General features: G+C 41.3%; 1 protein-coding gene across 1 annotated transcript in view; it reads left to right on the forward strand.

Annotated features, from left to right (window-relative positions):
* The first annotated feature begins 717 nt into the window (after window positions 1-717).
* lgals9l3 (lectin, galactoside-binding, soluble, 9 (galectin 9)-like 3) overlaps window positions 718-20,749 on the forward strand; it is a 28,030-nt gene continuing 7,998 nt past the window's right edge. The window contains exons 1-10 of the mRNA XM_033976720.2: window positions 718-827; window positions 3,267-3,355; window positions 4,933-5,140; window positions 7,201-7,320; window positions 9,298-9,465; window positions 10,568-10,656; window positions 12,330-12,486; window positions 14,713-14,847; window positions 17,547-17,636; window positions 19,418-19,506. Of these exons, the coding sequence (XP_033832611.2) occupies window positions 792-827; window positions 3,267-3,355; window positions 4,933-5,140; window positions 7,201-7,320; window positions 9,298-9,465; window positions 10,568-10,656; window positions 12,330-12,486; window positions 14,713-14,847; window positions 17,547-17,636; window positions 19,418-19,506 (1,181 nt within the window). The 5' untranslated portion in view covers window positions 718-791. The remainder of the gene's footprint in view (window positions 828-3,266; window positions 3,356-4,932; window positions 5,141-7,200; window positions 7,321-9,297; window positions 9,466-10,567; window positions 10,657-12,329; window positions 12,487-14,712; window positions 14,848-17,546; window positions 17,637-19,417; window positions 19,507-20,749) is intronic.

Genomic DNA, 20,749 nt, shown 5'->3' on the forward strand with positions numbered 1-20,749 from the left:
TGGTTTTCTAGAACATACTCACAATCTTTTTATCCAGTCCAATTTATTAAAATTTCCTGACCTTGTAAAATATTATACTGTATTTATATCATTTACTACTTCTACTACTACTACTACTACTGCAACTACTGCCACATGAAAGTGTGTAAAGAGAGAAAGGAAAACTTCTGTAATGGACATTTTACATTATTACTAAAGGTTTACTACTACTACTACTTTTAGTATTACCTCTACTACTAGTAGTAGAAGTAGTAGTAATTGTAGTAATAGGACTACAATTACTCTTTTCATTATTACTAGGCTCCTACTCTAGGCCTACTACAACTATAACCTCTAATACTACCAATATTACTACTAGGCTACTGCTACTATCACCGCTCCTACTAGGCTGCTACTACTACTATTATTACCACTAGGTTACTACTACTACTACTACTACTACTATGCTACAGTAGACTAAACCTATTACTACAACTTCTATAGCTTTTGCTATTACTACTACATCTACTACTATTACTACTACAGCTGCTTTTACTACTACTACAGCTGCTTTTACTACTACTAGGCTACTAATACCACCACTACCACTACTCCTACTTCTGCTGCTTCTACTGTTGGAGTGTTTGCTCTTTCAGTTCATGGTTAAAGTGCGTTGTTTTCCCTGTCTCTTTAGCTCCGCCCACTTTCGGGAAAACGAAACTAAACTAAACAATAAAAAACGAAGTAAACTTTAAACTTCACTGTCGTTTCCAGCGGTGTGGTCTCGTGTCCTCTTCTGTCACATCCTTACCATGGCTTTTCAACAACAAACTCCTTTCTACAACCCGGTGAGTGCGTCAAACTGTGCGTCATTTTTACCGTTATTCACCAAATAACGGTGAAAATCTCAACGCAGTCACGCCTAGAATAAGCGTAAATTTAACAACTACATCTAAGATACGCGTCGATGCAGCTGTTTTACTGTTAAATGTTGACTTTATATGTTAAATCTAGATGTATTCTTTAATTCGGCTTTTAATTAAACTTGGCTTTTATTTATTTGGGTAATACTGTGAGCAAAACAAACCCGGATTTCCGGTTGCAGATTACACGTTTGAGACAATGCAGGAATTGTATTGTTAAATTGTGACATATTGCGTTAAATCTAGCTTTATTCTGTAATTCGGTTATAATTTAGACTCATCTGAATAATATTATGAACAAAAGGAGCCTAGATATGTGACTGCAGATGACCTAACGTTCAGGGCATTTGTTTTGTGCAGAGGTGGTTGCGCAATACTTTCAAAGATTTACACAAGTCTTGCAGTTTTCCCCTAGTCCAGGCCAGGTTTTTTTTTTTCAAAGCTGCTTGAGCCCCCTGTGGTCCTTAGTATCATGAGGTTTATTCAGAGCTGTTTAAGCTGACTGTGGTCCTCACATATGGGGTTTATTCAGAGATGTTTGAGCTGGCTGTGGTCCTTAGTATGCATGGGGTTTATTCAGTGCTGTTTGAGCCGCCTGTGGTCCTTAGTATCATGAGGTTTATTCGGAGCTGTTTGAGCCTACTGTGGTCCTCACATATGGGGTTTATTCAGAGATGTTTGAGCTGGCTGTGGTCCTTAGTATGCATGGGGTTTATTCAGTGCTGTTTGAGCCAGCTGTGGTCCTCACACATGGGGTTTATTCAGTGCAGTTTGAGACGGCTGTGGTCCTTAGTATACATGGGGTTTATTCAGTGCTGTTTGAGCCAGATTTGGTCCTCACACATGGGGTTTATTCAGTGCAGTTTGAGACTGCTGTGGTCCTTAGTATACATAGGGTTTATTCAGTGCTGTTTGAGCCAGATTTGGTCCTCACACATGGGGTTTATTTAGTGCAGTTTGAGCCGGCTGTGGTCCTCACACATGGGGTTTATTCAGTGCAGTTTGAGACGGCTGTGGTCCTTAGTATACATGGGGTTTATTCAGTGCTGTTTTGAGCCAGATTTGGTCCTCACACATGAGTTTTTTTCAGAGCTGTTTGAGCCGGCTGTGGTCCTCACACATGGGGTTTATTCAGTGCTGTGTGTGGTCCTCAGTACACACTCTAATTGGGAACTGATGCAGTCTGCTCAGTATTAAACGACGGTGACTTCACCCAGGCTTCAAACAGCCAAATAATCCTGTTTTCCCTTCACTTCTGTCTAACACTAGTGTCTTATCAGGCAGGAGAGTGACTTGGAGGTCACTGAGTTTACTTTATACCACATGGAGTCTACTTAGAGATATAATAGTGGTAAAAATACCTGTCTAGTAGTTTTGTACAGTAAGAGCATATAACTGTATCAATAGTAGAGCCCATAGACAAACTTAATAATAACTCAAGTGACAGTATAAAGCAGTGACTGACCCAAAGTGCATTCTGGGAAGAGCAAATTTACACAAAGATCGGATGTTTGCCAGTTGCTGTGATCTGAGATTCTGCATCATTCTGGAGGAATCCACGTCATCAAAGTGCTCCATTTCCCCCAAAGCCCTCACGTCCGCCACGCTCGACATTACCCAGAATGCACCAGTGGATCCTTGGCCATATTACAAGTTACATACTGTGGTTTTATAAAATTATCTAGGTGATGGTGGAATTGGAATTGACATGGTGCACTCGCTCCCTCTGGAGTTTGTTCTAAATGCTCTCCAAACGTTAGCGTTAGCTTAGTGTTATTGTGGGAAGGATCCTGAGAATTGTGTTGAAATACCTGTACTAGTCTATAGTAGACCTACTAATGTGCAGTGATAGAGCTGGATTAGGCAGATATGATTCACTGAAAGATTAACCTGAATAAGACCTTAAACCACTTTTTTCTGATATCCAAAAATGCTGTCAACAGAAAATAAATATGGAAGCCTTGGTTCTGAGTCACATATGCCCTGACTCATGGTCAGCCTGAGTCATGTTTCCCCAACGCACTTCAGGAACTGTCTGTGACTTGTATGCACCAGACCTACTGTTTTATTATATTAAAGCATGTATCTCACATTTAAAACATTTAGACCATCTTGGGACATCCAAATAACAAGCCTCTCCTTGAGTATCACCTATGTCTGTCTGTGTGCTTCTAGTATCTGCACTATAGTTTGGGAACTGCTGCTTTGGAAAATGACAGCAACAATTTCGCTAAAATCTTCCCAGGGCATGTTAATGTGCAGTTCTGTAATAACACTGCCCTCCTCATAATCACAGTAAACATGGAGTTATTTGTTCTCTTCATGATCACAAACACAGATTCATTTGTAATTGGTCTTTTCCAGAGGATCCCGTTCACTGGTTCGATTCATGGAGGTCTGCAGGACGGGAAAAGTATCACTTTGAGCGGGAGAGTGTCTCCAGTAGCCGACAGGTGCGGAATTATGGAAAACTATAAAAATGTAATATTATAGAACTAAAAAAATATGTTCTATTCATCAATTAAGAATGTGATGACAAAGGCTCTATACAGGTATATAATCACCTACATCAGGGGTGTCCAAACTAAGGCCCGGGGGCCAAATGTGGCCCTCAGACCAATTTTTATCGGCCCTCAAGCCTCCTGCTGAACTGGCCCAATTGATCATAAGCAGTACTTTGAACAGCAAATTAAACTATTTCTACCACTATAACCTCAAACATCATATTGCATTGTAATAGACACCTAAAATGAATGTATTTCAAGACTTATTAATATGCAGTGGCTCCGTCAAAGCTGCGTTTTTGAAGAACCGCGCTGCATTGATCACTGGTCTGTGGCCCTCCGCTTCAAATATGTTTTGAGATGTGGCCCTCGATAAAAAAAAGTTTGGGCACCTCTGACCTACATTAAATGTCATATGTTGGAAGATGATAGCAATGAAGTTACACACTGTGGCTTTAAAAATGAACTGGGTGAAGCTGTAAGAAGGTCTCTTCAGGACAATAACATTATGAAAATATGATTTAACATTTTATGATTATTGTTTTTGGCAAGATTCTTCTTTTTATCTTACCACACAACAACTGTTACTTTGCAGTGACCTCATGCTGGGGGCTTCTGCATGTATATCTATAGTGGAATGTTCAGCAGTAACCATGGAGACAAAGCACACATTAGCAAACACTGTCAAAAAACGTTTTAAGATTGTTCAAGAAAAAATACAAAATGGATTTCATCGACACATTTTCAGGAGTCTGTGATCAATATGAGCGTTCATGGTCCCGTTTAGATGTTTTATTTTCATCAAAAAGTTGAGAGTGACTCACTGAAAAACTGTTGGCTAATGCTAGCTAGCTTGTGACTAATGCTATGTGTGAGAGACTTGTTTAACAGCACAAATCAGCTCACCTGTTGTAGCTCCAGCTAAGTCACCTCTTTCTGGTCAGATTGTTAAAACAAAGATCTGATTAAAGTTTAATTTGAGTAACACAGCTTCAGACGAAGCAGTGCCTCCATTTAGCTTCACACCCCCAGAGAATGTTGATGAAATCAGCTGCAAAGTAACTAGTTATTTATATTTCTAGTTTTTGAATTCCAGAATGTTTTAACAGCAAGAGAGTTTTTTTAAAATGTGTTTTTAAATTGAAAATCCACAAATGTTGAACCTGATACTTTACGAGCGGCTAACACTTTAGCTCATTATATTACAACAAAACAAAAAAAGCTAAAGGTAAAGGTACACCATGTAACTTTTCTGGTAGAGGGAATGCCACCTGGTTGTCTCCATGAATATGTGACTACTTTGCACAGACTTAGAGAGTCTTAGCGAATAAAACAACTGTAACTGAATAAATGCAAGATAGATCATTGTAATACCATACTGTGGAATTCCAGGTAAAGCAGTAACACACACCAGAAAAGTTACATAGTACACCTTTAACTATTTCCATCTCCATTAGTATTAGGTCTACAGATTTTTATTTATATACTGTTATGTTATCTGTATTCTCTGTATGTCTTTTGCGCAGGTTTCATATAAATCTGCAGTGTGGCACGAGGCAGAACGCAGATGTAGCGTTTCATTTTAACCCTCGATACGAGTCCCACCCCATGACCGTGGTCTGCAACACTTTCCAATATGGCAGCTGGGGGGCAGAAGAGCGCCAATTAAATGCCCCCCTATTAAAAGGCGCAGGGTTCACTATCACCATCACCGTCCGCGCACACGCCTACCAGGTAATATCAACTCATAAAGCCACACCACGTAACATTATTACTCATGTAAGAGCATGTATGCCACTATGGAGTTTTTTATTGCACCAAATATGTGCGTTCTTACTCTGAACGGGCTTGAATTTCACCACGAGAAAGTTACACAGTGCTGCTTTACCTGAAGGTATTTATTTAAAGTTAAAAATCGGAGGAGTGAGGAGGAGGTGAATAGAGGGAGGAAAGAGAATATATGGTGCAGAGGAGGAACAGTGAAGGGGTAGAAGAATGCTGCGTTTAGATCTGGGAGGAAACCTGAGGCTCAGAAAAAGACCAAAGATAAGAATTCTGGACGTAGTGAACATATACATATTTACAGTAGCACAGATGCAGTTCTTTACTCTGTGATGTGTTCAGGTGTTCATTACTCTGTGATGTGTTCAGGTGTTCTTTACTCTGTGTTGTCTTCAGGTGTTCTTTACTCTGTGTTGTGTTCAGGTGTTCTTTACTCTGTGTTGTGTTCAGGTGTTCTTTACTCTGTGATGTGTTCAGGTGTTCTTTACTCTGTGTCGTGTTCAGGTGTTCTTTACTCTGTCGTGTTCAGGTGTTCTTTACTCTGTGTTGTGTTCAGGTGTTCTTTACTCTGTGTTGTGTTCAGGTGTTCATTACTCTGTGTTGCGTTCAGGTGTTCTTTACTCTGTGTCGTGTTCAGGTGTTCTTTACTCTGTGATGTGTTCAGGTGTTCTTTACTCTGTGTCGTGTTCAGGTGTTCTTTACTCTGTGTTGTGTTCAGGTGTTCTTTACTCTGTGTGGGTTCAGGTGTTCTTTACTCTGTGATGTGTTCAGGTGTTCTTTACTCTGTGTCGTGTTCAGGTGTTCTTTACTCTGTGATGTGTTCAGGTGTTCTTTACTCTGTGTCGGGTTCAGGTGTTCTTTACTCTGTGTCGTGTTCAGGTGTTCTTTACTCTGTGTCGTGTTCAGGTGTTCATTACTCTGTGTTGCGTTCAGGTGTTCTTTACTCTGTGTCGTGTTCAGGTGTTCTTTACTCTGTGATGTGTTCAGGTGTTCTTTACTCTGTGTCGTGTTCAGGTGTTCTTTACTCTGTGTTGTGTTCAGGTGTTCTGTACTCTGTGTCGTGTTCAGGTGTTCTTTACTCTGTGTGGGTTCAGGTGTTCTTTACTCTGTGTCGTGTTCAGGTGTTCTTTACTCTGTGATGTGTTCAGGTGTTCATTACTCTGTGATGTGTTCAGGTGTTCTTTACTCTGTGTTGTGCTCAGGTGTTCTTTACTCTGTGATGCGTTCAGGTGTTCTTTACTCTGTGTCGTGTTCTGGTGTTCTTTACTCTGTGTCGTGTTCAGGTGTTCTTTACTCTGTGTCGTGTTCAGGTGTTCTTTACTCTGTGTCGTGTTCAGGTGTTCTTTACTCTGTGTCGTGTTCAGGTGTTCTTTACTCTGTGATGTGTTCAGGTGTTCTTTACTCTGTGTCGTGTTCAGGTGTTCTTTACTCTGTGATGTGTTCAGGTGTTCTTTACTCTGTGTTGTGTTCAGGTGTTCATTACTCTGTGTTGTGTTCAGGTGTTCTTTACTCTGTGATGTGTTCAGGTGTTCTTTACTCTGTGTCGTGTTCAGGTGTTCTTTACTCTGTGATGTGTTCAGGTGTTCTTTACTCTGTGTCGTGTTCAGGTGTTCTTTACTCTGTGATGTGTTCAGGTGTTCTTTACTCTGTGTTGTGTTCAGGTGTTCATTACTCTGTGTTGTGTTCAGGTGTTCTTTACTCTGTGATGTGTTCAGGTGTTCTTTACTCTGTGTCGTGTTCAGGTGTTCTTTACTCTGTGATGTGTTCAGGTGTTCTTTACTCTGTGATGTGTTCAGGTGTTCTTTACTCTGTGTTGTGTTCAGGTGTTCTTTACTCTGTGTTGTGTTCAGGTGTTCTTTACTCTGTGTCGTGTTCAGGTGTTCTTTACTCTGTGATGCGTTCAGGTGTTCTTTACTCTGTGTTGTGTTCAGGTGTTCTTTACTCTGTGTTGCGTTCAGGTGTTCTTTACTCTGTGATGTGTTCAGGTGTTCTTTACTCTGTGTTGTGTTCAGGTGTCTATAAACAATCAGCACTTTCTGGAGTTCAGACACAGGATCCCGTTTCAACAAGTCGACACGATCGCAGTGGGTGGGAAAGTTGAAGTCTCCTCCATCTCCTTCATGAACGCCGCCGTAAGTTTCACTACAACACACCAACACGACGGGACATGTCACAATCAGAAACTGTTTATATAAATGGACATTGCTAACGTGCTAGCCGCTGCGTTCACAGCCTTGTACAGTCTAAACTCTGCTGTCTGCTGCACTGTCCGCTCGTATAAAACTGCTGGATGTCACACTACACTGGTCCCCAACCTTTTTTGCACCACGGACCTGAATAATGTAGATTTTATTTTCACGGACCAGCCTTCTACGAGTGGCAGATAAATATGGCAAAAATAAGTTAAGTGCATAAAAAAATACAACTCACCAAACTGCCGCATCAGTGTGAGCCCTGCACTTGTTTCTTCTTTCTTTCTTGCTCACGTTTGTTTCTTTCAAAAAACTCAAAATCTTATCTTTTAATCCCAGGTGCTTAGTCTCCATGTGCCAAAGTAGTTTTGAAGGTTTCATTGCCTCGTTCGCTTTTCCCCACATATTACGCAGATCGGACTCTGCGTGTGAGACTCACCTGTAGCGACAAACCCAGATTTTAAGTAGGACTCTTGGTGTTGTCTGTTAAATTGATCTTCCTTTTTCTTGGAGGTCGTGTTCTCCTCTTCTGGCTCCTCAGTTGTCCTTTTCCCCTTTGTTAAAAAGCTCTCCAAAGACTTTTGTTTTGGCTCATTATCACTCGCTTGTGGCTCTACTGATGCGTTACACAGTATATGTCATCGCGGAGGACAAAAGCAAATAATACACTTGCCACTACATCAAATATATTTCTGTGACAATTTCCTATCAGGATTTTCATAATATATCTACGGTCAAGCTTATTAGCGGACGGGTGAAAGTTACGTCGGAGAAGATGCAGTCGCTGATAAATTATGTACTGTTTTTGTGCGGCCCGGTACCAAATGGACAAAAGGACTGGTACGGGTCCCCGGCCCGGTGGTTGGGGACCACTGCACTACACGACCTGAGGAGTAGCACACATGCACACTGCGTGACGAGCACATAATCTGTCAGAGAAAAGACCAAAGTTTGTTGAATATCAGGCTCCAGCTCCGTGTGGTAATGTCTCTGTAATTACACCAGCTAACTGAGGCTAGCGCTACATGCTAACAGTGTTTTCATGTTTATAAAAGTTGAAACATGGAGAGATGGTCCAGTTCACGGCGGAGCTCTTCTGCTGTTACTGATAATGATGTACCAGCCTTTTTGATACTAATAATACTATCGCGTTAAGTAATTGCCAACACCCAATGTCAGACGATACCAGAAAACAGTATTTATTTAGTTAAACCAAAAATATAATACAACAAAACTGGACCAAATGCATTATGTATGTATGTTATTTGTCCTTCATATTAAAAAATTCAAAGATTCTGAGACTTTCTAGGGCCAACTGTATGACATCAATTTATAAGCCCATCATATATCGGCTGAACTTATATTTGGAAGCCGATATCCGATACCAGTATTGGCTCAGTGTCAATAGAGACAGTTCAGAATTCTATGAAATCTGCTGTTTAACTGTCAGATTAATTTAACGTTTTTGAACACAAGATTGTAGCTCCATAAGACATTAAGAACAATACATACTGCTTCAAATGATGAGACAGAAGATATAACGGGATATCATTTGTAGACAAGACGAAAAAAAGATAATAAAATAAAAATAGAATAATTGTAGTCGTTAATGTCTGTAATTCCTGGGCCTATCCACATGAAACAAAAAGTGTAGCGTCTTCTCTGTCAGTATAAACAAACAAAAGTCTCATTATTTTTTCACAATCGCTTCAGAAAGTGGTGCCATTTTTCAACCCTAAAGACACGATTGTTGTCAGCTAAAAGAACTTTAAGTCATGAGATTAATATGAAAAGTTTCTGGAGCCAAACAGTGATTTTCCTGTGGAGACAATCATAGACCCCAATCATCAAACTCTACAATGTGAACAACAGTTTTACATCAGAGTAACACATAATGTCTCTCTCTTTGTTGCACAGACTGGGTTCCCTGCTCAGCCCGGGATCTTTCCGCAGATGGCTGTTCCTTCGTTCGGAGCGTTCCCTACTGGTCCGGCTTTCCCTCCGCAGCCTGGTTTTCCAGCTCAACCCGGATTTCCAGCTCAACCCGGATTTCCAGCTCAGCCTGGATTTCCTCCTGCTATGCCTGTGAGTGAAGTAAATGTACTGCTTACAATATATGATGCAGAGGAGGGACAGTGAGTATATGATGCAGAGGAGGGACAGTGAGTATATGGTGCAGAGGAGTACCATATATTCACCCTTGCTGTGGTGAAAGAAGTACTAATTTTTGTGACTTAACACTACACTACACGTACAGACACTAGAGAAAAAATACTCAACTAAAAGTATCACATGAAAAAATCGACTTAAGTAAATTTACTTAAAGAGTAAAAAGTAAAAATATAGATACCTCCTCTCAAATCTATCCATCCATCCATTTTCTTCCTCTTATCCGGGGCCGGATCGCAGGGGCAGCAGTCAAAGCATGGACTCCCAGACTTCCCCCTCCCCAGACACGTCCTCCAGCTCCTCCGGTGGGACCCCAAGGCGTTCCCAGGCCAGCCGAGAGACATAGTCCCTCCAGCGTGTCCTGGGTCTTCCCTGGGACCTCCTCCCGGTGGAACATGCCCGGAACACCTCCCTAGGGAGGCGTCCAGGAGGCATCCTGAGCAGATGCCCGAGCCACCTCAGCTGGTTCCTCTCGACGTGTCAGATCTAGTGAAGTGAAAGTGTCTGTGGAGCGCCCCCCAGTGACCCTAGGTTTAGTTCTGTTTACTTAACTTTTGGGTTGGTCTTGTTCACCGCGGATCATTCACCCCAAACTCCATATCAGTTAATCAAAGAACTTATTTCTATGACAACATACAACAGAGCCCCGTGAAAACACACACACACACACACACTCGCCTCTTCTAAACGTGGTGGTCTTTTCTTTCGCCTGTGGCTGAACACACCGTGAGGACTGTACGAGCTGCGCAGACAGACCCAGCCTCACCTGCGCAGACAGACCCAGCCTCACCTGCGCAGACAGACCCAGCCTCACCTGCGCAGACAGACCCAGCCTCACCTGCGCAGACAGACTCAGCCTCACCTGCGCAGACAGACCCAGCCTCACCTGCGCAGACAGACATAGGAGGAGACTGTCACTGATATTAACTTTCATTCATACAAATACACATGGTCCAAGCAGGTTGACCTCACAAGTGGCAGTGTGAAAATGACCTAAGAACGTGGTGTTTTTGTGTAGGTGGTCCCGTACCGCACCGCCATCAGTGGAGGACTCATGCCCGGTCGAACCGTCACCATCCAGGGGAGTGTGACCCCAAACGCAAAGAGGTATGAAGTCTGACCAACACAGTCACCCAAGATGAAAGTCAGCAGCTTGTTTTTACAGATATGTCTTTGCTTTGCCTGAAAAGTTCCACAATACAGCATAAATCTGTGTGGAGACAAGTCTGCTCACAGTCAGAATGCAGACGCAGGAATGTTTTTCATGGTATTTTGAGCTCTAAAACAACTGTAATTTCATAAATACAAGCTGGACGTGTTATTCCAATATAAGTTACACAGTGCACCTTTATTGCTGCATGATTAAACAGTAAAGTAATGCTGATTTTATTTGTATTCTAGATCAAAAGTGCAGGATTTCAGTGCGTTTATAAATGTCTAAAGCTCAGTGGAACATTTCTGGTGACAATAAGACACTTGTGACTTCCTGTGGTGAACTGTTCCATTTGTTTAAACCAAACCATGAGACCAAACCACTTTCACAACACACACAAGAGGAGGCATTTCCAGTAAAAGCCTCAGACAAAACCACAGCTTCCCTACTTTGTCTTACACCACACACACACACGCACACACCCCCACGCGCGCACACACAAACATGCACACGTACTTCCCATCCTCTAATCCCTTTCTCTTTCTGTCTCTTCTCTCCTCCTCTCTCTCTCTACTATCTTTTTATGTTTTTAATTATCTCTCACTCTCTCACACACACGCACTTCTTCCTCTAATTCCTCTCTCTTTCTCTTTTTCTCTCGTTTTGTCTTGCTCTCTCTCACGCACATGCACACTCTTCTCTTCCTCAAATCCCTCTCTCTCCTCTTCATCCCTCTTTGTCTCTCTTCTCTCTCTCCAATCTTCTCTGCTCACTCCTCCTCCTCTCTCTCTCCTATGTTTGTTTTTAACTATCCTGTCTTCCTCTTCTCTACTCACTCGTCCTCCTTTCACTCTCCTTTTCTCCCTCCCTCTCTCTCTCTCTTTTACACCCCCCCCCACACACACACCTCTCTTCCTTGAATCTCTCTCTTTGTCTCTTTGCTCTCTCCTATCTTTTTACATTTTCTCTATCCTGCCGTCCTCATCTCTTCTCACTCCTCTTCTCTCTCTTTTTCACTCTCTCTTCATCTTTCTCTCTTTCTCTCACAAATACACTTCTCTCTTCCGCTAATCCCTTTCTCTCTCCTTTTCATTTCTCTCTCCTCTCTTGTAGCTTTGTTTTTCTCTATCCCGCTTTCCTCTTCTCTTCTCACTCCTCCTCCTTCTCTTTCTCTCTGTCTCTCTCACACACTCCTCTATTCCTCTAATCCATTTCTCTCCTTCTCTGTAATCTTCTCTCTCTTGTATCTCTCTTCTCTTTCTCCCATCTCTTTTATGTTTTTAACTATCCCACCTTTTTCTTCTCACCCCTCCTCCTTTCTCTCTCGATTTCTCTCTCTCTTTATCTCTCACACACAAACTCCTCTCTTCCTCTAACCCCTCTCTCTTTTTGTTTCTTCTATCTTTTTATGTTTTAACTATCCCTCTTTCCTCTTCTCTCCTCACTCCTCCTCTTCCTCACTCTCTCTCTCTCCTCTTCATCTCTCTCTTTGTCTCTCTCTTCATATCTTTTCTCTCTCTGTTCTTCTCTTTTTGTTGCCTCCTCCTTTACTGTCGTGGCAGAAGCTCTGGTCTCTTATAAACTCATCCAGGTGAGTAATTAAGATGTTTCTGTTGTTTATCTGCAGGTTCCATGTGAATCTGTGTTACCCATCAGGCATTGCGCTGCATTATAACCCGCGCTTCGGTGACAACGCCGTGGTGAGAAACACGAAGGAGAGAGAGAGGTGGGGCAGCGAGGAGAGGGGCGGAGCTATGCCCTTCCAGAGAGGACACGCCTTCACGGTGAGAGAGAGAGCACACTTAAAGAGCCTGTGTCCATGTTCTAATGTTTCCTCATCACAAACAGACCTGGAGTTGTGTTTTGTTTCATTCACACATGTTTAACGCACAAACCTGCAGATTTAGTTCTTCTCTCAAAAACACTCTGTTACACCTTGTGATGTCATCATGTGGTAATACAGGAAGTGCTCCACTGTGTTTTTAAACTCCACACACCTTCACTAGAATCATTTGGTGAAGAAGGAGCTGAGTCGAAAGGCAAAGCTCTTGATTTACCGGTCAATCTTCGTTCCTACCCTCACCTATGGTCATGAGCTTTTGGTCTCCGTCTCAGGCATGTCCCACCGGCGTGAGAGAAGTCTGGGAGTCCCTGCTTAGACTAGTGCCCCCGTGACCCAGCCCGATAAGCGGAAGAAAATGGATGGCTGGAGATGTAGACAGACTAATGATAAAATGTTTTTCAAACATGGGTGAAACAAAACACAACTCCAGGTCTGTTTTTGAGGACGTAACAACATTATAACACGACTTAAAGCTCACAGGAGTCAGTTTTGTATAATATCAGCCCTTTAATCCTGCAGAGTGCACCAGCATCACACATGGTTTTGGTTAATAATGAAGTTTACGAACAGGGAAATTTTTTATGTTAGGAAACAGGTTAAGGTTAAAGTTTGGTTAAGTTTAAGTTTGGAGAGGATAAGGTGAGGAAAATGATGACGGTTTAGGTTAGTAAAGTGCTTTGGGGTAGTTAATGTGTTGGCAGAAGTAATTTTTTTTAAAACAAATTTGTAACCTACTAGCCCTACTAGCCTTATAACAAAAAATATTACTTTTTAGCCGTGTTTATAGCTACAGATGCTAACACATTACCATGGCAACCAGAGCTACATGTCTCCAGACCAGTGATGGAAAGTACAAAGTACAAGAAGTAAAGTACTGTATTTAAGTAGAATTTTTAAGTGTCTGTGCTTTACTTAAGTGGATACTTTTCACTTTTACTTCAGTACATTTGAGAGCAGTATTTGTACTTTCTTCTCTACTACATTTTTGAACTGGACTGAAAAGTAAAAAGTACTTTTCATATGATTTGAGGGATTATTTTTACCATGTTCATGGAAACATCCTGACTAAAGTTTGTGAGTTTTGAGTTCAAGTTTCAGCTTTGAGCAAAAATAAATACACAAAATTCATAAGAAAATTAAGAAGTGGATTCGTATTGTTACTGTTGATCAAAATATGTATAATTTTTTAATCTATATCACTACATTTACACTTTAACACATTAATTTTGCTCCAGAGCGTCTGGCCTGTCCCATGGTTTTGTGAAGGACAGTGGCTCCTCCTAGTGGTAGATTCAATAACTACACACAATTAAGAGAACTGATGTTGCATTTTCAATATTTCATTAAGATGTCTGAGGTCCATAGCAAACAAAAACTGAATTCTGTTAACTGGACAAAGGTTTAGGAGTAAATATGGGTGGCATCTTGTCTCTCATCCAAGTAGCTTTTTTTTTTTTTACATTACACAAAAATGTACATAATTTCGAAAAAGTTGAAGTTTACATTTTGTATTTTATTTTCCTATGATATATACAGCACAATGAGCTCTGCACTTTGGGTTGCCAGAGAAATGTATGTACAGTCTATAGTTGCATTATTCATTCATTCAGTCTTAGTCACAGGCAGCAGTGTAACACACGATATGTCAAGATTATTTAGAGAAAAAATACAACATCCCTTCACTTTAAAAGAAACTGTTTGTATGATGAACTGTTTTAAATGACATAAATCTGAACTCTCTATGTCCCCAGATGTTGAAACTTTATTTATTCTTAATTACAAAAACATTTCACATGATGTCCCATTTATTTAGTTATTCGTATACTGAGAATGAGACAAACTTGTGTGTGTTTGTGTATTTTGGTTGTAATACAATAAGATTTGAGCTGTAGAGAGTTGAATAAGTCACTTCTATGGCTAATTATTGCTTCTTTCAGCTATTTATTTGTGGCAGCTCAGGCCTTTTAATGATACTTTCTAATTAAAAATGGTTTTATTGGGATTATCTTGCTTCATTTTAATTGTATCAGTGGCATAAAATAGTTTCAATATTATCATTTATTGTTATTTTGTTATTGTGACAGTTCCACTTGTGATTGTAGTACCTTTTTAAAACAGTAGGAGGCAGACTATATACAAGTCCTTTAAATATTATTTGTCCTTTCAGCTGACCATCTGCTGTGAGCGTCAGTCTTTCCGGATCATTGTGAACGGGATGCAGGCTCATGACTACAGGCACCGCTTCCTCCATCTACAGCAGGTCACCACTCTGGAGATCGACGGGGATGTAACTCTCACCTCAGTCGTGGCCTGAGCAGGACCAGGGACCAAACACAAGCAAAACTTCTATAAGATAAACCACTTAACGTCCTTATACGCGCTTCACTGTCCAGTTGTATTGTTGCATAGACCTCAGCTTGAGTCAGTCTAATACTATGTACGTCATAGTTTTCAGATTTGATTTCTGATGTTGATGCCAGATGTTAAAACTATTTCAGTGTTGTTTTTTATATTTTAAAGTCAGAGGCTTCAAACCCTCCCCGAGAAATATTATGTAATAGTTACATATAAAGTTGTAGGACAAAAGGGAAAACACATCACTCTCCAGGACATAGTAGTTTTAATAAACTCATAGTAAACAAAATCATGTTATCAGACTGTACTAGTGCATGTATGTCATTAAAACTGTGTATTCAGTAAAGCAGTGGTGTTTTGGTGGATCTGCACGTTTCACAATTGTTGAAATGTTGCCCTTCTTTCTGTACCTGCTGCTGTCAGACTCATCATTTTGGTCTTAAATGTTCATATTAACGATAATTATATTGAACGATAAGCCAATATAGACATAAACGTCTTTTTAATGGGGGGGAAAAAATCAAATGTTGTGTAGTAGTACATTTTAAACTGCCTATAGTTTCAAACTGAGCTGGAGAAAAGGTCTAATTACTGGGCCTATCCACGCGAAACTTAAACTGGCACAAAGGTCAGCGATTTCTCTCTCAAAATAAACTAAAGTAAATTTCAGATTTGACCTGTAACTTAGTGGCGTCAGTTGGTTGTCTTGTTTAATGCCATATGGTGGAACACTCTAGGCAAAGCATTAACTTCTCCATGGAGACAAGCCAACTATGTACTTTCTTTCCATCCATCCATCCATTTGCGTCCGCTTATCCGGGCTCACTCTATCCCTAAGGGTGCGCCCGGCCACTCCACGGAGGAAACCCATTTCAGCCGCTTGTATCCGTGATCTTGTCCTTTCGGTCATTACCCAGAGCTCATGACCATAGGTGAGGGTAGGAACGTAGATTGACCGGTAAATCGAGAGCTTTGCCTTTGGGCTCAGCTCCTTCTTTACCACAACGGACCGATACAGCGACCGCATCACTGCAGGCGCTGCACCGATCCGCCTGTCAATCTCACGCTCCATCCTTCCCTCACTCGTGAACAAGACCCCGAGATACTTGAACTCCTCCACTTGGGGCAGAGACTCACCACCCACCCGGAGAGGACAAACCACCTTTTTCCGGTTGAGAACCGTGGCCTCGGATTTAGAGGAGCTGATTCTCATCCCAGCCGCTTCACACTCGGCTGCAAACCGCCCCAGTGCTGCAGGTCCTGGCTCGAAGAAGCCATCAGGACAACATCATCTGCAAACAGCAGAGATGAAATCCTGTGGTTCCCAAACCAGACCCCCTCCAGCCCTGACTGCGCCTAGAAATTCTGTCCATAACATGTAAATATAAAGCCTTTTCACAGTGAAGTGTACCCACCCCCCTCCCCTGACCCCGCTATCATGTTGGCTAAAATGTAATTAGCGCCCTCTAGTGATTCATAAAAACTAATATGGATTTTACTCTAGTGTCATTTTGAACACTCTGTAGTTGCCATTTGAACATTTTTAGTCAAAACTGAATGTGCTGTGCAAACTGGGGCAAAAATCATTGGGTGAGCATTGGCCATTCTAGGGGAGGCTGGGGCCCCTCCTGACCCCCCTGGCACCACCCCTGGTTGCATAAGTGGAGTTAATATATGGAGTTATTATAGTTTCAAAGTCCACTCCTGGCTCATTTATGCCTGCCTTATCTTTGCTTTGTTTGTGCAAATGCAGTTTATGGCTCAGTACTTCATGGAAAACAGGAGAAACATAAAGGACACTTTCATTTACACTCCAGGAAAAAACTGTAACAACAATAAAAACCTCATCTCGTATTTTGAGCAGTGGAATGTAACAAAGTAAAAATGGTGAAGTACTGTACTTAAGTGTAAATTGTGGATACTTTTTACTTTTACTTCACTACATACTTCACTACATACTTCACTACCACAACAACAACCACTACTACTTCTACTTCTACTGCTACTGCCACATGAAAGTGTGTAAAGAGAGAAAGGAAAATGTCTGTAATGGACATTATACATTATTACTGAGTTCCTTCTTTAGGTTTACTACTACTACTACTTTTACTATTGCCACTACTACTAATTGTAGTAATAGGACTACAACTACTGTTTACATTATTACTAGGCTCCTACTCTAGGCCTCTACAACTATAACTTCTAATACTACCAATATTACTACTAGGCTACTGCTACTATCACCGCTCCTACTACATCTACTACTAGTACTATTGTTTCTACCACTACTAGGCTACTACTACTATTATTACCACTAGGTTACTACTACTACTACTACTACGCTACAGTAGACTAAACCTATTACTACAACTTCTATAGCTTTTGCTATTACTACTACATCTACTACTATTACTACTACTGCTGCTTTTACTACTACTACTGCTGCTTTTACTACTACTAGGCTACTACTACTACTACTACTACCACCACTACTACTACTACTACTTCTGCTGCTTCTACTGTAGGAGTGTTTGCTCTTTCAGTTCATGGTTTAAGTGCGTTTTTTTCCCTGTCTCTTTAGCTCCGCCCACTTTCGGGGAAAACGAAACTAAACTAAACCATAAAAACCGAAGTAAACGTTAAACTTCACTGTCGTTTCCAGCGGTGTGGTCTCGTGTCCTCTTCTGTCACATCCTTACAATGGCTTTTCAACAACAAACTCCTTTCTACAACCCGGTGAGTGTGTCAAACTGCGTCATTTTTATTCACCAAATAACGGTGAAAATCTCAACGCAGTCACGCCTACAATAATCGCAAATTTAACAACTACATCTAAGATGCAGCTGTTTTACTGTTAAATTGTGACTTTATATGTTAAATCTAGATGTATTATTTAATTCGGCTTTTAATTAAACTTGGCTTTTATTTATTTGTGTAATATTGTGAGCAAAACAAACCCAGGAGCCTAGATATCTGACTGCAGACGACCTAAGGTTAAGGGCATTTGTTTTATGCAGATAGGCAGTTGCCCAGTATTTTCAAATAATGACGCAAATCTTTCAGTTTTTCCCTACACCAGGCCAGAGAAGGAAAGTCTTTTAAGGGCAGACAAAAGTAAATGATAATATTGCATTTGCATTTTGGTGACTTATGGGCAGGGAAAAGGACTTGGCCACGTTTTATGCAAATTACATCGCAAATGAGTATATTTATTCTTACTGACATTAAATGCATATACACTGAGCCATTTGGACTCAAGGTCACAGGTCAGACAGGTGCAGAGGTCAGACAGGTGCAGAGGTCAGACAGGTGCACTTATAATCCTGCCTCATGTGTCACAAACATTGCCATAACACAGCTCACTAGAAATCTCCTCAGATGTTAGATTCTTCCATAGGGTTTATTCAGAGCAGTTTGAGCCAGCTGTGGTCCTAAGTACCATGGGGTGTATTCAGAGCTGGCTGTGGTCCTCACACATGGGGTGTATTCAGAGCTGGCTGTGGTCCTCACACATGGGGTGTATTCAGAGCTGGCTGTGGTCCTCACACATGGGGTGTATTCAGAGCTGTTTGATCGGATGTTTGCCAGTTGCCGTGATCTGAGCTTCTGCACCATTCTGGAGGAATCCACGACATCAGAGTTTTGCAAAGTGCTGCTCCATTTCCCCCAAAGCCCTCACGTCCGCCACGCTCGACATTACCCAGAATGCACCAGTGGATCCTTGGCCACATTACAAGTTACATGCTGTGGTTTTATAAAATTATCTAGGTGATGGTGGAATTGTATTGTTTTGTTTTGTTAAAAAGGCAATAAATTATTGTTTTTAAAAAAAACTGCATGATTTCACGTGGTCAGATCAAATGTGATAGAAGTGACATGACAGGGTGCACTCGCTCCCTCTGGAGTTTGTTCTAAATGCTCTCCAAACGTTAGCGTTAGCTTAGTGTGATTGTGGGAAGGATCCTGAGAATTGTGTTGAAATACCTGTACTAGTCAATAGTAGACCTACTAATGTGCGATGATTGAAGTGAATTATGCCTCCTCCTTGTGTCGTATCAGATCCTGTTCGTACATGATAAAACTTTACACTCCCAAAGATATAATTCACTGAAAGATTAACCTGAACTCACATATGCCCTGACTCATGGTCAGCCTGAGTCATGTTTCCCCAACGCACTTCAGGAACGGTCTGTGACTTGTATGCACCAGACCTACTGTTTTATTATATTAAAGCATGTATCTCACATTTAAAACATTTAGACCATCTTGGGACATCCAAATAACAAGCCTCTCCTTGAGTATCACCTATGTCTGTCTGTGTGCTCCTAGTATCTGCACTACAGTTTGGGAATGCTGCTTTGGAATATGACAGCAACAATTTCGCTAAAATCTTCCCAGGGCATGTTAATGTGCAGTTCTGTAATAACACTGCCCTCCTCATAATCACAGTAAACATGGAGTTATTTGTTCTCTTCATGATCACAAACACAGGTTAATTTGTAATTGATCTTTTCCAGAGGATCCCGTTCACTGGTTCGATTCACGGAGGTCTGCAGGACGGGAAAAGTATCACTTTGAGCGGGAGAGTGTCTCCAGTAGCCGACAGGTGCGGAATTATGGAAAACTATAAAAATGTAATATTATAGAACTAAAAAAAATGTTCTATTCATCAATTAAGAATGTGATGACAAAGGCTCTATACAGGTATATAATCACCTACATTAAATGTCATATGTTGGAAGATGATAGCAATAAAGTTACACACTGTGGCTTTAAAAATGAACTGGGTGAAGCTGTAAGAAGGTCTCTTCAGGACAATAACATTATGAAAATATGATTTAACGTTTTATGTTTATTGTTTTTGGCAAGATTCTTCTTTTTATCTTACCACACAACAACTGATACTTTGCAGTGACCTCATGCTGGGGGCTTCTGCGTGTATGTCTATAGTGGAATGTTCAGCAGTAACCATGGAGACAAAGCACACATTAGCAAACACTGTCAAAAAAACATTTTAACATTGTTCAAGAAAAAATACAAAATTGATTTAATCGACACATTTTCAGGAGTCTGTGATCAATATGAGCTTTCACGGTCCAGTTTAGATGTTTGATTTTCATCAAAAAGTTGAGAGTGACTCACTGAGAAACTGTTGGCTAATGCTAGCTAGCTTGTGACTAATGCTATGTGTGAGAGACTTGTTTAACAGCACAAATCAGCTCACCTGTTGTAGCTCCAGCTAAGTCACCTCTTTCTGGTCAGATTGTGTTAAAACAAAGATCTGATAAAAGTTTAATTTGAGTAACAGCTTCAGACGAAGCAGTGCCTCCATTTAGCTTCACACCCCCAGAGAATGTTGATGAAATCAGCTGCAAAGTAACTAGTTATTTATATTTCTAGTTTTTGAATTCCAGAATGTTTTAACAGCAAGAGAGTTTTTTTTAAAATGTGGTGTTTTTCCATAAAAATCCACAAATGTTGAACCTGATCCATTACGAACGGCTAACACTTTAGCCCATTATCCATCCATTTTCTTCTGCTTATCCGGAGCCGGGTCACGGGGGCAGCAGTCAAAGCAGGGACTCAGAGATTCCCTCACCCCAGACACGTCATCTAGCTCCTCCGGTGGGACCCCAAGGCGTTCCTAGGCCAGCTGAGAGACATAGTTTCTCCAGCGTGTCCTGGGTCTTCCCCAGGGCTTGCTCCCGGTGGGACATGCCCGGAACACCTCCCTAAGGAGGCGTCCAGGAGGCAAACTGAGCAGATACCCGAGCCACTTCAACTGGGTCCTTTCGACGTGTAGGAGCAACGGCTCTACTCCGAGCTCCTCCCGTCTGACCGAGCTCCTC

Source organism: Periophthalmus magnuspinnatus, chromosome 13 (assembly GCF_009829125.3).
Source record: "Periophthalmus magnuspinnatus isolate fPerMag1 chromosome 13, fPerMag1.2.pri, whole genome shotgun sequence".
NCBI lineage: Eukaryota > Metazoa > Chordata > Actinopteri > Gobiiformes > Gobiidae > Periophthalmus > Periophthalmus magnuspinnatus.